This window comes from Oryx dammah, unplaced genomic scaffold (genome assembly GCF_014754425.2).
Source record: "Oryx dammah isolate SB20612 unplaced genomic scaffold, SCBI_Odam_1.1 HiC_scaffold_29, whole genome shotgun sequence".
Classification (NCBI taxonomy): Eukaryota; Metazoa; Chordata; class Mammalia; order Artiodactyla; family Bovidae; genus Oryx; species Oryx dammah.
This window is the reverse complement of record NW_024070213.1, coordinates 86,065,903-86,082,592: the sequence shown is the minus strand read 5'-3', so window position 1 is coordinate 86,082,592 and position 16,690 is coordinate 86,065,903. Positions and strand designations below refer to the sequence as shown.

Genomic DNA, 16,690 nt, shown 5'->3' with positions numbered 1-16,690 from the left:
ATATTCAGTTGCTTTTCCATGCTTTCTTTATCCATTCACCCATTAAGAAAACTTAGATTCTTTCCCATATATTGACTATTATAAATAATGCTGCTATGAACACGGGTGTGTAGATATATTTTTAAGTTAGTATTTTCATATCCTTTGAATATATTCCCAGAAGTGGAATTTCTGGGACATAGAGTGGTTCTATTTTTGTTTTTTGAGAATTCCTCTGTATGGTTTTTGAGAAGATTTTCCTGTGTGGTGACTGGGTCATCTGTGGAGGAGTGCCATCAGTTCTGTGGAGGTTTCCCCATCTTGCTTGACTGGATGAAGGCACAAGGGTCAGAGGAACTAAGGCTTCTGTTGTGGAGAAGAATTCATGCTGAGATAGCTTAAAAGTGAAACTCTCTATACGTCCTCTTCCTTCTCTTGACTTTTTCTTTGATTACACGGAGGCAGTAGAGCCTGGGTTAGAAGGTAAGCCTGGGTTTCCTGGTCAGCATCCTCCTAAGAGCTGCCTTCACCTCCTGGTTCTTCAGACTGTAGATAAGGGGGTTCAGTAGCGGGGTCACCACACTGTACTGCATGGATAGCACTTGCTCCAGGGCTGAGCCAGAAGCTGGAGTCATGTACCTTGAAGGGAATTGCACAAAGGACAGAAATGAGCTCAGGACAGTGGCCACAATGCCATTGCCAGCTACAGTCCATCCCATCCCATCCCAGACTGGCCAAGAGGGTCCTCAGAGCTGAGTCAATTATCATTGGTAAAAGCATCTAGAAATGGTTGTATTATTATTGAGAAGTCAGCCATTGCTGCCTTCAAATGCCTCCATACATGAGTGATATTATGCAAAATGTTAGAGGAGTTTCCAAAGAAAAAGGAAGTTCTTCAACATATCAACTGGTACAGGTTAGACTAGAACTAAAGAAAATTTCAGGCATTTCTGTAGCGCTTCACAGTTTTCAAAGTGACTTTCCTTAATAGTTATGATGATAATGTGAGGATTTTTTCCCCTCTTCTTTTCCCTATATATGCATGTTCTAATCTTGTGATGATTGTTCCTTACAAAACTAAATGCTAGTCCAATAATGCTATCATTTTTCCTAACATTTATGACTCTGAGAAATATCCCCAAATCACAGCACATTATTTTTCTAATGCTTAGTGGAACAATCATTTGTCCTTTTAAGCACGTTTGTCTTTGGCTTAGAAAATAATCCAAGCTGTATAAATAAAATGAAAGATAAATATGTGTTCAGCATGAGATATGAATACAAAATAGTAATATTAAAATTTTTAGTGTATCTTAAGTGTCACAAGGAGTATTTCCCAAAGAAGCATTAAAATTGTTTTTTTTTTTTTTGCAATTGTGCCATTTTCATTGGAATGTTCTTTGTGGGTTTTGCATGCTTAATTAAAAAAGATAGTCATTTTTTTCTCATTTTTTATCTTTTAGTTTATTCCTCCAAACATTTCTGTGAAGTGGGTGGGAGTAATTTTATTATACCTTTATGGCAAATGAGGAAACTGAGACAAAGAAATCTGGAGAGATTTGCTCTCAGGCTCAAGTGAACTCTTCTAGATCATTCCTTATCCATTCCCACTCCTGACTTCTCTCCAAGTAACAACCAGATGAAGAAAGTTTGGAGTAACTTGTGCAAATCCATTTCCAGTTCACTTGAAAAGAGCACAGGCCATTGGTTACTTTGTTTCCTGGGAATAAGGATTCATCAACTACAGCTGTTTATGCTTAAGAGAAACTTGGTAGAAAAGGGGTTGAGGTTTCAAGTCGGTGAAACATGGTTTATATTTTGCTTTGATTCCTAGCTTATTCCGGCAACTTTGATAAAGTACCTGGTTACTTCTGAAACTCAGGTTTCTAATTGGAAAATGAGGTTAATAATATTTCTTTTGTGATGTAATACATATTAAAATTGAGCTTAACTATGTAAAAATTCAACTCCCAGAAAGAAAATGGATATTTTATAATTCACACATCTAGTCCACAAAAGAGCCATAAATAGGACCCAGGAACTTCTGAATTCCAGTACAACTGTTTTCCTGCTACTTTGCAATGTTTTGTTCTGTAGTTCAAGGTTACGTTAGAGTGAAAAATATCCTGCATTTACATTCTGGAGGTGTAACAATGACATACCTGAAAATTCCTGAACCATAAAAGATGGTGACCACAAGAACGTGAGATGAGCAGGTAGAGAAGATCTTGTTCTGACCTGAGGCAGAGTCGATCCCCAAGGCTGTCATGATGATATGAGTGTAAGAAACCAGCACTAGGACAAAGGTGCCAAGGCCCAGGACCACCATGGTGGTCAGGATGGAGGCAACGCTCATGTAGGGGTCAGAACAGGCCAACAGGAGCACTGGAGGAAACTCGCAGGCAAAACTGCGGATGAGGCTGGGGCCACAGAAGTGCTGCTGAGCCAGGAGGATGGTGTTAAGCAGGCCAGTCCCCATTCCTATGGCCCAGGAGGCTCCCACCAGGCCAATACATATCTTCTTGTTCATAGTCACCACATATGACAGCGGGTGGCACACAGCCTGGTACCGGTCATAGGCCATGACTGAAAGGAGGCAGGTTTCAGTGCCCCCTGAAAATATGACCAAGGAGATCTGAGTGAAACACTCTAGGAGGGATATAGTTTTCTGCTTGGAAAGCAGGTTCTCTAGGAGCTTAGGCACAATGACTGAGGCATAGAAAGCATCCAGGAAGGAGAGGTGACTGAGGAAGAAGTACATGGGGGTGTGCAGGTGGGAATCAGTCCTGATCACCAGCAGCATCAGCAGGTTCACTGTGAGGATCAGGAGGTAAATCACCAGGAATGTTACAAAGAGTACTACCTGGATCTGAGGGTTGTTGGATAGTCCTTGCAGAATAAAGAAAGTGACTGTGGTTGTATTGCCAACTTCCATGGAGCATTAGAGATTTCCTTCAGAGGGATAAGAACAGAAAAGAATGCTCCAGTGTGCTATGAGTCTCAGAGCATGGCTGAGAATGAGGTGTTATGAATAAAGCTTTAGGACTGACCAAAGACAGTTTGTGTATCAGAGGTAACCTAGCCATGTCAGACCTCATCAACCCTTTCCAGCTCAGGGCAATAATCTATTGGATAAGGTGGAAAAGGTGAGAAGGAAGAGTGTAGAGAATCAAACCTAGAAAGGAAGGAGAAGAGAAAAGACATTTTTCAGACTGAAGAAGGAAATGAAGGGAGTGGAAATAGTCTCCAGAGCACTGAGAAGTGCTGTTCTCCAGTTACAAAAGCAACAGAGTTCAAACCACAGGAAGCCTCACAGGCATAGTGAGTAAGCAATAAAGCTTTTGGCCAACCATCTGACTGATAGTCCATGATGTATGTTGAATGATTAATAGAAGTATTGTGACAGTTGATGGCACAGGACCTTTCTCGCTCACTGTAAGTTCATGAATAAGTCATTTGCACTTCTTATTTAAAAAAAAATCTTGGAAAACTTTAGATGGTTTCTAAAGTCCATACCATCTTAGAAATTCTGAAGAATGTAGATGAACTTCCCTAAGGGGCCAATGGCTGAGACGCTGCACTCCCAATGCAGACAGCCAAGATTCAAACCTTGGTCAGGTAACTAGATCCCACATGCCTCAACTAAGGGTTCTCATACCACAACTAAAAGTCCCCCATACCACAAAACGAAGATTGAAGATCTTGAGTGTCACAACTAAGACTCAGTGCAGCCAAATAAATAAATAAAAATGAACAAATATTTACAAAAAACAGATTGGAGACAATCTTCCTTGGATATCTCTGGTACTAAATGGAAATTTCTCCCCTTCTGTGTCAACCCATACAGAAGTGGCACAGTCATAGTCTGGTTTCATGGGAGCCAGGCATGAGGAAGCCCTCAAATTGGAGGTGAGGGCTGTGCACGTTAGTTATTCCAACAGTTCCCCATTCCAGGATTTCTGTGAATTTATAATGTTCACTGTTTGCATTGTAATCTCAGGACTTAACGCTAGAGTCTATGAAAACTATGAATTCTCTGAGTTGGTACCAGAGGATTTGGATAAAGCCAAGTCAAATTTGAACCACCTTCTGTGCATGAGAGAGACAGTAATGTGATAGTAAAAAAAAAAGAGCAGAGAAAAAAAGAGTCCCTAGAATACCTGCTAAGATGGACAGTGAGAGGGTTTAGTCCAGGCCACAGGAACACCAAGTGATGGCCTCTCTCCCCTTGAAGGCTAACTCAAGAGGATGATGAGTGAGGATCTAGTTACTATTTGTGGCTTGTAAACTCACAAGTTCCCAGATTGGATAGTTTTAGGAGAAGATGTAGCTGAATGAGAAGGATATTTTTCTTCACCTGGGTTCCTTACGCTAACAAGAGATGTTCTCAGTGGAAGATACCTGAATGGCATTCTTTTTAACACTGGAGCAAAGCCACAGATATAAGTAAGGCTTCATGTGATTCTTTCAACTTTCCCTTAGAAGATGCAGAGGTGGGGCTTCTAGAGTAAGGAAATGTTCCTATAGTCCTTCTGTCCAATGGGATGACTTCTGACTCTGCCTCCAGAATAACAATGGCTAGAGGGACTTTATCTCAGCTTTAGACCTTGAGAGTGTCTAAAGAGTCCCTGGAGAGGCCCTTAGGAAGGAGGCTTGCTCTGATCTGAATGAGTTCTCCAGGGCCAGCTATTTATTCCCTGTATTAGTCTTGTTTCAGAGAGTTGCATCATCTAAGAGGTACCCTTGGGTGGCCAATAATTTCTAAAGAAAAAATATAATAGCATTCTAAGGTTTCTTATTTCAAAGCTTGGAATTCCTACCCTTCTTTCCTCCCTCCTTCCATTCTTTCTCATTTTGTTATACTTTAAATAATATTTATGCTTATAAAAATAAAATGATGAAACATTTAAGATGGAAAAAGATGTTGAAGTTATTTTATGCACTTCTATATAGCCAAGAGATCACTGAACAAATTTAAAAAGAAATAGAAATACCTAGAAGCAAATGACAACAAAAACATGATGGCTCAAAACCTCTGGGGTGCAGCAAAACACTTCTAAGAGAGAAGTTGACAGCAATACAATCCTACCTCTAGAAATGAGAAATACATCATATAAGCATCCTAACCTTACACCTGCTGCATCTAGAAAAAGAAGAACAACCCCCCCCCACAGTTAGTAGAAGTAAAGAAATCATAAAAACCAGAGGAGAAATAAATGAAATAGAAATGAAGAAAAAGAAAGCAAAGATCAATAAGACTAAAAGCTAGTTCTTTGAGAAGATAGACAAAATTGATAAACCATTAGCCAGACTCATAAAGAAAAAAAGGGAGAGGACTCAAATCAATAAAATTAGAAATGAAAATGGAGAAGTTATAGCAGACAATGCAGAAATACAAAAGATCCTAAGAGACTACTACCAGCAACTATATGCCAATTAAATGGGCAACCTTAAAGAAACAGACAAATTCTTAGAAAAGTACAACCTTCTGAAATGAACCAGGAAGAAATAGAAAATATGAGCAGACCAATCGCAAGCACTGAAATGGAAACTATGAAAAAAATCTTCCAATACAAAAGCTCAGGGTCAGAAGCTTTCAAAGGTGAATTCTATCAAAAGTTTAGAGAAAAGCTAACACCTATCCTTCTTAAACTCTTTCATTAAATTACAGAGAGAGTAACACTCTCAAACTCATTCTATGAGGCCACCATCACCCTGATATCAAAATCAGACAAAGATACCACAAAAAAAAAAAAAAAAAAGAATTACAGGCCCATATCACTGATGAACTGGATATGGAACAAAGGGACTGGTTCAAAATGGGAAAGGAGTATGCCAAGGCTGTATATTGTCAGCCTGCTTATTTAACTTATATGCAGAGTACATCATGCTAAGTGCCGGGCTGGATGAAGCAGAAACTGGATTCAAGATTGCTGGGAGAAGTATCAAGAACCTCAGATATGCAGATGACACCACCCTAATGGCAGAAAGCAAAGAGGATGGCAAATAGATGGGGAAACAATGGAAACAGTGACAGACTTCATTTTCTTGGGCTCCAAAATCACTGTGGATGGTGACTGCAGTCATGAAATTAAAAGATGCTTGTTCCTTGGAAAAAAACTATGACAAACCAAAATAGTGTATTAAAAATCAGAGACATTACTTTGCCAACAAAGATCTGCCTAGCCAAAGCTGTGGTTTTTCAAGTAGTCATGTACAGATCTGAGAGTTGGACCATAAAGAATGTTGAGGGCCAAACAACTGATGCTTTTGAACTGTGGTGCTGGAGAAGACTCTTGAGAGTCTCTTGGACTACAAGGAGATCAAACCAGTCAATCCTAAAGGAAATCAGTCCTGAACATTCATTGGAAGGACTGATGCTGAAGCTGAAACTCCAATCCTTTGGCCACCTGAGGGGAAGAGCTGACTCATTGGAAAAGACCCTGATGCTGGGAAAGAGTGAAAGCAGGAGGAGAAGGGGGAAACAGAAGATGAGGTGGTTGGATGGTATCACTGACTCAATGATATGAATTTGAGCAAACTCTGGGAGATATTGGAAGACAGGCGTGCTGCAGTTCATGGGGTCACAAAGAGTCAGACATGACTGAGCAACTGAGCAGCAACAATCACTGATGAACACAGATGCAAAAATCCTTAACAAAACACTAATAAACTGAATCCATCAACACATTAAAAGGATTATATGCCATAATCAAGAGGGATTTATGCCAGGGATGCAAGGATTCTTCAATATATGCAAATTAATCAATGTGATATACCATATTAACAAACTGAAAGATAAAAATCATATGATAATCTCAATAACTGCAGAAAAATCTTTGGACAAAATCCAGCACCTATTTATGGTTGCTTCTGTTTTTAAGGCTGAATTATATTACTTTGTGTATATGCCACATTTAGTTTATCCATTTGCTCTTGTGGTTAATGCTACTATGAATATAAGTGTACCTATATCTTTTCTAGTCCCTGCTTTCAGTCCTTTGAGTATATACCCTGATGTGGAATTAATTGATCATACTTTAATTCTAGGTTTAAGTTTTTCAAGAATGGGCATACTATTTTCCACAGTGGCCGAACCATCTTACTTTATTTCTTTTATGGTCAATAATACAGCTGTTTATGGATGTATTCCATTTTGTTTATCCATTTATCCTTTGATGGACATTTGCTTTGTTTCTCCTATTGGCTATTGTGAACAGTGCTGTTATCAATATGTCTGTACATGTTATCATTTCTTTGGGGTATATGTCTAGGAGTGGAGTTGTTGAACAATGTGTTAATTGTATGTTTATAGTCTTAACCTAGGTTACATCTTTTCCATTTTTCCAAATAATGTTTAAAGGTTCCAATTTCTGCACACTGTTGCCAATCTATGTTATTTTTAGATTTCTTGACTTTAACCATTTTAGAGTATGTGAAGGAATTTTTGCATTGCTGTTTTAACTTGCATTTCCATCATGACTAATGTTGTTTGACATGTTTTCATCTACTTGCTGACTATTTGTATGTCTTGTGTGGAGAATGGTCTATTGAAGTCATTTATTCATTTTTAAACTTGGCTTGTTTGTCTTTATGTTGACAAATTGCAAAAGTTCTTGATATACTCTGGATAATGATACATCAGATAAATAATGTGAAAATATTTTCTTAAATACTGTGGGCTATATTTTCACTTTCTGATTTGAACTTTTGATGCAAAAAGGTTTTTAATTTTGAGGAAATCCATTTAATCTTTTTTTTCTTTCATTGCTTGTGCTTTGCTCTCAGATCTAAGAAATCACCACTAATTTCAAGATTTATCCCAGTGTTTCACTGGAGCATTTATACAGTCATTCTTTGGTATCTGTGGAGCATTGGTTCAAAGACATCTGGGCACATCAAAATCCAAGTGTGCTGAAATCTCTTATGTAAAATGGTATAGTGTTTCCGTATAACACAGGCACATCTTCCTATTTGCTTTAAATAATTTCTAGATTACTTATGTCAGCTAGTATAATGTAAATGCTATATAAACATTGTAATTACAATGTAAATGCTATGTAAATATTTGCTTTTTTATTTTTTTAATTAATTTATTTATTTTTAATTTTTACTTTACAATTCTGTATTGGTTTTGGCATAGATTGACATGAATCCAGAGGGAGAGGGAGAGGGTGTGATGATTTGGGAGAATGGCATTGAAACATGTATAATATCATGTAAGAATCGAAATGCCAGTCTATGTCTGATGCAGGATATGACACGCTTGGGGCTGACGCGCGGGGATGACCCAGAGAGATGTTGTGGGGAGGGGGGTGGGAGGGGGGCTCATGTTTGGGAACGCATGTACACCTGTGGTGGATTCATGGTAAATATTTGCTTTTATATGGCAATTCTAGTTTTACTTTTTGAAACATTGTAATTTCTTTTTCCTAATATTTTCAATCTGGAGTAGGTTGAGTCCATAGATGTGGAACCTGTGGATATGGTGTGCTGGTTGTAATTTTACTTCTTAAAGTTCAAGCTTTTTATGTATTTTAAGTTATTTTTTGTGTATGGTAGGAGGAAAGAGTCCACTTTCATGTGGATAGCAAATTGCCCAGCACCATTTTTTAAAAACACGTTTTTCCTGCAATTTAATATTGTTAACTATTGTCTAAAATCAGTTCACCATAGATGGGTGGGTTCATTTCTGGGATCTCCAATCCATTTCATTCATCTGTATGTATGTCTTTATGCCTCATAGTCTCATAGTGTTTTATTTGCTGTTGCTTTGTGCTAACACGTAAAAATGGGAAGTGTGAGCCTCCAGGTTTGATTTTCTTTTTGAGATTGCCTACTCCTGTGACAGTCTTTTTTGGTGTAAAGCACACCTCTCGCTTCATTATCTTGGATTCCACATCAACTGTGGGACTTGATAATACTGAGCAAGAGGCTGTTAGAAAATTTCATCATCACTAAATTCACAGATAGCTTATTGAAGTTCACAGGTAGATATTCTGAGCTCTTTGGGGATCTTGAAATCTACTTGAAGTCTACTTTGGGGATCTTGCCAGTCTACTCTGGCATTTTCAGAGTAATCCAGTTGATGAAGTTGGTAATTCCTCTGGTGATGCCTGAGAAAAGCGAAGGGAGTCCTTACCTAGGGGAGGCATTATTGTATTGGATTTCTCATATAGAAAGACAACAAGCACAAATCTCTAGTTCTGAGAAGGACTAGGGAACAGAGACACTCATTACCTTTCTGGGTAATACTTAGCTCTCTCATTTCCCACCCCCTGTAACTCCTGCCAGAGTTCCTGGATGATGACATTATGTGTGTCAAGAAGATTCTGGGTAAAGTAGGAATTAACTCCTGGAGAGTCCCCGTTCTATTTTCTACTTTACCTTCCTCTCCTTCTTCTGAGCTCTTTAGTTCTATTACCTTAGCCCTTTTTCTTTATCTCCTGGTATTTTAAGCTAGAATGTAGTCTTCTAAACAAAAATCATCAACCAGACTCAGGTTTCCAATTTTCAAGCCTTATTTACTCCACTTCTGTTTAACAATTTTCCTAACAAGGATTCCCTAATAGAGGGCTGAAACCCAGGATTTCCTTCAGTGGGTCTTGCACATTTAATTTGACTTGTTTAGACCTAAACCCTAAGGCAAGCTCTTTGTACCATGGCCCTACAATTTTCTTGGAGTTAAAAAAAAAATGGTGGTGGCTCAGTGTCTCTTGCCACATGGCCAGGAAAATCTTTTTGGTTTTAATTTTCACCCTCACTCTTCCACTTCAGCTTTCCTGGGACAAAGTTTGATAGAAGTCGAGCTAAGATCCTGTCAGTCAGCTTGCCTTGTCTCCTTTTTGATCAGGTTGGCCCATAAAGCATTCTGTTCTGAGAAGCTGGATCAGCAGCTCTATGAGAAGCTGTGAACACCTGCTGTCTTTGCTGCTTCTGCCTCTTTCTCTTCCTGGAACTCCTCTTCCCTATGGCTACCTTATTTTGCTTCTTTGTACTTTCTTGAAGCTAATTTGTGTCTGAGCCCTGGGCCCTGTAGTGACACCATTGGACATTCAGGGACTATTCTCCAGGGGTATGTTACTGGTGCTCTGACTTTTGATCCTTGCTCAATGCCCCCGATGGCACAGGAATGAATTTAAGCTTATTCTGAAATGTTGGTGGGATTTTCACAGGTAGAGATGTGGAGTGGAAAAAGGACAGGAAGGGCAGGGGCTCCAAGAATCTGAAATGGGTGACTTGAAGGGGGTTGAGGTATTTTCTTACCCCTGAGATAAGAACCTATCCTTCAGAAGCTGCTGTGAGAGGTAGTCTTTCTAGAAACAATAGATGAACCACATCTTCTTTATCCACTCCTCTGCTGATGGACATTTGGTTGCTTCCATGCTGCTGCAGTAAACATTTGGGAGCATGTGTATTTTTGAATTATGGTTTTCTCTGGGTAATACCCAGTAGTGGGATTGTTGGGTCAAACGGTAGTTCTATTTTTAGTTTTTTTTTTTAAACAATTTATTTACTTATTTTAAATGACTCTTTTAGCATTTAATACCACTGAATCAATGTAGAGATGGCACCTTATGTCCAGATCAAACTCTCTAAAAGTCAGTCATGTGGATATTTGGAAACAATAAGAAATGTTGGTATAGATAACTAAATATGGCTACCTCAGTCTGAAAGAAAAGTATGTGAAGCAAAGGTTACCAATAATTCATCAACATCACTAAAACACTGAATACCAGAAATCTGTATTTCACTCTATGGAATGTGAGGATGGTTTGTGTGAGCCATTTCATGCTGATCTGGTTGGCCAGGCTTCCATTTCTCTCCCAGTAATCCATGACTCATTTGAAGAAAAAAATCTCAGATAGTGTATGTGTGCTAAGTCACTTCAGCTGTGTCTAACTCTTTGTAACCCTATGGACTGCAGGGTCCCTCTCTTCCCATGCATTCTAAGATCAAGGAAAATCAGGAGAATGTCTCCTATCCACTTACATCTAATAATTCATACTGCCTTTTCTGGTCTTGGTTGGACTGTAGCCCATCAGGCTCCTCTGTCCATGGGATTCTCCAGGCAAGAATACTGGAGTGGGTTGTCTGTCATATCCTTCTCTAGGGGATCTTCCTGACCCATGGATCGAACCTAGGTCTCTTATATCTCCTGCAGTGGCAGGTGAGTTTGTTACCACTAGTACCACCTGGGAAGCCCTCTCCAAGAGTAGAGTATTGTTTTTTTTTTTTTATTAAAAAATTTTATTTTTACTTTATTTTACTTTACAATACTGTATTGGTTTTGTCATACATTGACATGAATCCGCCACGGGTGTACATGAGTTCCCAATCATGAACCCCCCTCCTACCTCCTACCCCACATCATCTCTCTGGATCATCCCCATGCACCAGCCCCAAGCATCCTGTATCCTGTATCGAACATGGACTGGCAATTCATTTCTTATATGATAGTATACATGTTTCAATGCCATTCTCCCAAATCATCCCACCCTCTCCCTCAGAGTCCAAAAGTCCGTTCTACACATCTGTGTCTCTTTTGCTGTCTCGCGTACAGGGTCATCATTACCATCTTTCTAAATTCCATATATATGTGTTAGTATACTGTACTGGTGTTTTTCTTTCTGGCTTACTTCATTCTGTATAATCAGCTCCAGTTTCATCCACCTCATTAGAACTGATTCAAATGTATTCTTTTTAATGGCTGAGTAATACTCCATTGTGTATATACCACAGCTTTCTTATCCATTCATCTGCTGATGGACATCTAGGTTGTTTCCATGTCCTGGCTATTATAAACAGTGCTGCAATGGACATTGGGGTACATGTGTCTCTTTCAATTCTGGTTTCCTCGGTGTGTATGCCCAGCAGTGGGATTGCTGGGTTGTAAGGCAGTTCTATTTCCAGTTTTTTAAGGAATCTCCACACTGTTCTCCATAGTGGCTGTACTAGTTTGCATTCCCACCAACAGTGTAAGAGGGTTCCCTTTTCTCCACACCCTCTCCAGCATTTATTGCTTGTAGATTTTTGGATCACAGACATTCTGACTGGTGTGAGATTGTACCTCATTGTGGTTTTGATTTGCATTTCTCTAATAACGAGTGATGTTGAGCATCTTTTCATGTGTTTGTTAGCCATCTGTATGTCTTCTTTGGAGAAATGTCTATTTAGTTCTTTGGCCCATTTTTCGATTGAGTCGTTTATTTTTCTAGAATTGAGCTGCAGGAGTTCCTTGTATATTTTTGAGATTAGTTGTTTGTCAGTTGCTTCATTTGCTATTATTTTCTCCCACTCGGAAGGCTGTCTTTTCACTTTGCTTATATTTTCCTTTGTTGTGCAGAAGCTTTTAATTTTAATTAGGTCCCATTTGTTTATTTTTTGCTTTTATTTCCAGAATTCTGGGAGGTGGATCATAGAGGATCCTGCTGTGGTTTGTGTCGGAGAGTGTTTTGCCTATGTTCTCCCCTAGGAGTTTTATAGTTTCTGGTCTTACATTTAGATCTTTAATCCATTTTGAGTTTATCTTTGTGTGCGGTGTTAGAAAGTGATCTAGTTTCATTCTTTTACAAGTGGTTGACCAGTTTTCCCAGCACCACTTGTTAAAGAGATTGTCTTTACTCCATTGTATATTCTTGCCTCCTTTGTCAAAGATAAGGTGTCCATATGTGTGTGGATTTATCTCTGGGCTTTCTATGTTGTTCCATTGATCTATATTTCTGTCTTTGTGCCAATACCATACTGTCTTGATGACTGTGGCTTTGTAGTAGAGCCTGAAGTCAGGCAAGTTGATTCCTCCAGTTCCATTCTTCTTTCTCAAGATTGCTTTGGCTATTCGAGGTTTTTTTTGTATTTCCATACAAATCTTGAAATTATTTGTTCTAGTTCTGTAAAAAATACCGCTGGTAGCTTGATAGGGATTGCATTGAATCTGTAAATTGCTTTGGGTAGTACACTCATTTTCACTATATTGATTCTTCTGATCCATGAACATGGTATATTTCTCCATCTATTAGTGTCCTCTTTGATTTCTTTCATCAGTGTTTTATAGTTTTCTATATATAGGTCTTTAGTTTCTTTAGATAGATATATTCCTAAGTATTTTATTGTTTTCGTTGCAATGGTGAATGGAATTGTTTCCTTAATTTCTTTTTCTACTTTCTCATTATTAGTGTATAGGAATGCAAGGGATTTCTATGTGTTGATTTTATATCCTGCAACTTTACTATATTCATTGATTAGCTCTAATAATTTTCTGGTGGAGTCTTTAGGGTTTTCTATGTAGAGGATCATGTCATCTGCAAACAGTGAGAGTTTTACTTCTTCTTTTCCAATTTGAATTCCTTTTATTTCTTTTTCTGCTCTGATTGCTGTGGCCAAAACTTCCAGAACTATGTTGAATAGTAGCAGTGAAAGTGGGCACCCTTGTCTTGTTCCTGACTTTAGGGGAAATGCTTTCAATTTTTCACCATTGAGGATAATGTTTGCTGTGGGTTTGTCATATATAGCTTTTATTATGTTGAGGTATGTTCCTTCTGGAAGTTTTTTATCATAAATGGATGTTGAATTTTGTCAAAGGCCTTCTCTGCATCTATTGAGATAATCATATGGCTTTTATTTTTCAATTTGTTAATGTGGTGAATTACACTGATTGGTTTGTGGATATTGAAGAATCCTTGCATCCCTGGGATAAAGCCCACTTGGTCATGGTGTATGATCTTTTTAATGTGTTGTTGGATTCTGATTGCTAGAATTTTGTTGAGGATTTTTGCGTCTATGTTCATCAGTGATATTGGCCTGTAGTTTTCTTTTTTTATGGCATCTTTGTCAGGTTTTGGTATTAGGGTGATGGTGGCCTCATAGAATGAGTTTGGAAGTTTCCCTTCCTCTGCAATTTTCTGGAAGAGTTTGAGTAGGATAGGTGTTAACTCTTCTCGAAATTTTTGGTAGAATTCAGCTGTGAAGCCGTCTGGACCTGGGCTTTTGTTTGCTGGAAGATTTCTGATTACAGTTTCAATTTCCGTGCTTGTGATGGGTCTGTTAAGATTTTCTATTTCTTCCTGGTTCAGTTTTGGAAAGTTGTACTTTTCTAAGAATTTGTCCATTTCTTCCACGTTGTCCATTTTATTGGCATATAATTGTTGATAGTAGTCTCTTATGATCCTTTGTATTTCTGTGTTGTCTGTTGTGATCTCTCCATTTTCATTTCTAATTTTATTGATTTGATTTTTCTCTCTTTGTTTCTTGATGAGTCTGGCTAATGGTTTGTCAATTTTATTTATCCTTTCAAAGAAGCAGCTTTTGGCTTTGTTGATTTTTGCTACTGTCTCTTTTGTTTCTTTTGCATTTATTTCTGCCCTAATTTTTAAGATTTCTTTCCTTCTACTAACCTTGGGGTTCTCCATTTCTTCCTTTTCTAGTTGCTTTATGTGTAGAGTTAGGTTATTTATTTGACTTTTTTCTTGTTTCTTGAGGTGTGCCTGTATTGCTATGAACTTTCCTTTTAGCACTGCTTTTATAGTGTCCCACAGGTTTTGGGTTGTTGTGTTTTCATTTTCATTCATTTCTATGCATATTTTGATTTCTTTTTTGATTTCTTCTGTGATTTGTTGGTTATTCAGAAGCGTGTTGTTCAGCCTCCATATGTTGGAATTTTTAATAGTTCTTCTCCTGTAATTGAGATCTAATCTTAATGCGTTATGGTCAGAAAAGATGCTTGGGATGATTTCGATTTTTTTGAATTTATCAAGGTTAGATTTATGGCCCAGGATGTGATCTATCCTGGAGAAGGTTCCGTGCGCACTTGAGAAAAAAGGTGAAATTCATTGTTTTGGGGTGAAATGTCCTATAGATATCTATTAAGTCTAACTGGTCTATTGTATCATTTAAAGTTTGCGTTTCTTTGTTAATTTTCTGTTTAGTTGATCTGTCCATAGGTGTGAGTGGGGTATTAAAGTCTCCCACTATTATTGTGTTATTGTTAATTTCCCCTTTCATACTTGTTAGCATTTGTCTTACTTATTGTAGTGCTCCTGTGCTGGGTGCATATATATTTATAATTGTTATATCTTCTTCTTGGATTGATCCTTTGATCATTATGTAGTGGCCTTCTTTGTCTCTTTTCACAGCCTTTGTTTTAAAGTCTATTTTATCGGATATGAGTATTGCTACTCCTGCTTTCTTTTGGTCTCTATTTGTGTGGAATATCTTTTTCCAGCCCTTCACTTTCAGTCTGTATGTGTCCCTTGTTTTGAGGTGGGTCTCTTGTAGGCAGCATATATAGGGATCTTAGAGTATTGTTAAAAAATTATTTATTGTTTTTGCCTGTGCTGGGTCTTCACTGTGGCACATGAGCTTTCTTTGGCTGTGGCGAGTGGGGATTACTCTTTCGTTTCAGCATGTGGGCTTCTCATTGTGACGGCTTCTTCGTTGCAGAGCACAGGCTCTAGGACACGTGGGCTTCAGTAGTTTCGGCACATGGGCTGAGTTGCCCTGCGGCACCTGGAATCTTCACAGACCAAAGATCCAACCTGTGTCCCTATTGGCACGCCCAACCACTGGACCACCAGGGAAGTCTTATTTTTAGCTTTTTAAGGAACTTCCAGATATTTTTCCATAATGGTTGTATCAGTTTACATTCCCACTAACAGTGTAAAGTTTCCCTTTTCTCCACACCCTCACTAGCTTTATTGATTGTAGATTTTTAGATGATTGCTATTTTGACTGGTGTGAGGTGATATCACATTGCAGTTTTGATTTGCATTTTGCTAATAATTAGTGAGGTTGAGCATCTTTTCTTGCATTTGTTGGCCATCTGTATATCTGTTTTGGAGAAATGTGTATCTAGGTCTTCTGCTCATTTTCTGATTTTTTTTTAAAATTTTGAACTGCATGGGCTGCTTTTATATTTTGGAGATTATACAATGGACTATTACTCAGCCATAAAAAGGAACACAATTTGTTCTTTTGTAGAGACATGGATGTACCTAGTTAGTCCAGAGTGAAGTAAGTCAGAATGAGAAAAACAAATATCATATATTAATGCATATATGTGTAATCTAGAAAAATGGTATCAGTTCAGTTCAGATGCTTGGTCGTGTCTGACTCTTTGTGACCCTATGGACTGCAGAACACCAGGCTTCCCTGTCCATTACCAACTCCCAGAGCTTACTCAAACTCATGTCCATCGTGTTGGTGATGCCATCCAACCATCTCATCCTCTGTCGTCCCCTTCTCCTCCCAACTTCAATCTTTCCCAGCATCAGGGTCTTTTCCAATGAGTCAGTTCTTTGCATCAGGTGGTCAAAGTATTGGAGTTTCAGCTTCAGCATCAGTCCTTCCAACGAATGTTCAGGACTGATTTCCTTTAGGATTGACTAGTTGGATCTCCTTGCAGTCCAAGGGACTTTCAAGTATCTTCTCCAATACCACAGTTCAAAAGCACATTTCTCTGGTGCTCAGCAATGGTATAGATGACCTTATTTACAAAGCAGAAATAAAGACACAATGTACAGAACAAAGGTATGGATACCTAGGGGAAAGGGTGGGAATAATTGGGGGATTGGGATTGACACATACACACTACTGATACTGTGTATAAAATAGACAACTGATGGGAACATACTGTATAATACAGAGAACTCCTCTTGATGCACCTAAAGTGGTATCCTAAATGGGAGGGAAATCTAAAAGGGAAGAAATATATATA

General features: G+C 38.4%; 1 protein-coding gene across 1 annotated transcript; it reads right to left on the bottom strand.

Annotated features, from left to right (window-relative positions):
- Nucleotides 1-455: 455 nt before the first annotated feature.
- LOC120858095 (olfactory receptor 8S1-like) lies at nt 456-2,914 on the bottom strand. The gene is made up of 2 exons (XM_040233957.1): nt 2,142-2,914; nt 456-618 (listed from the first exon to the last, which is right to left on the bottom strand). Exons 1-2 carry the CDS (start codon nt 2,912-2,914, stop codon nt 456-458), a joined length of 936 nt encoding a protein of 311 aa, XP_040089891.1.
- Between the last annotated feature and the right edge of the window lie 13,776 nt (nt 2,915-16,690).

Coding starts and splice junctions, on each gene's coding strand:
- LOC120858095 (XM_040233957.1), bottom strand. CDS start 2,914: ATGGAAGTTGGCAATACAACCACAGTCACTTTCTTTATTCTGCAAGGA. Junction 619..2,141: donor TATGGTTCAGGAATTTTCAG/GTATGTCATTGT, acceptor ATTCCCTTCAAG/GTACATGACTCCAGCTTCTG.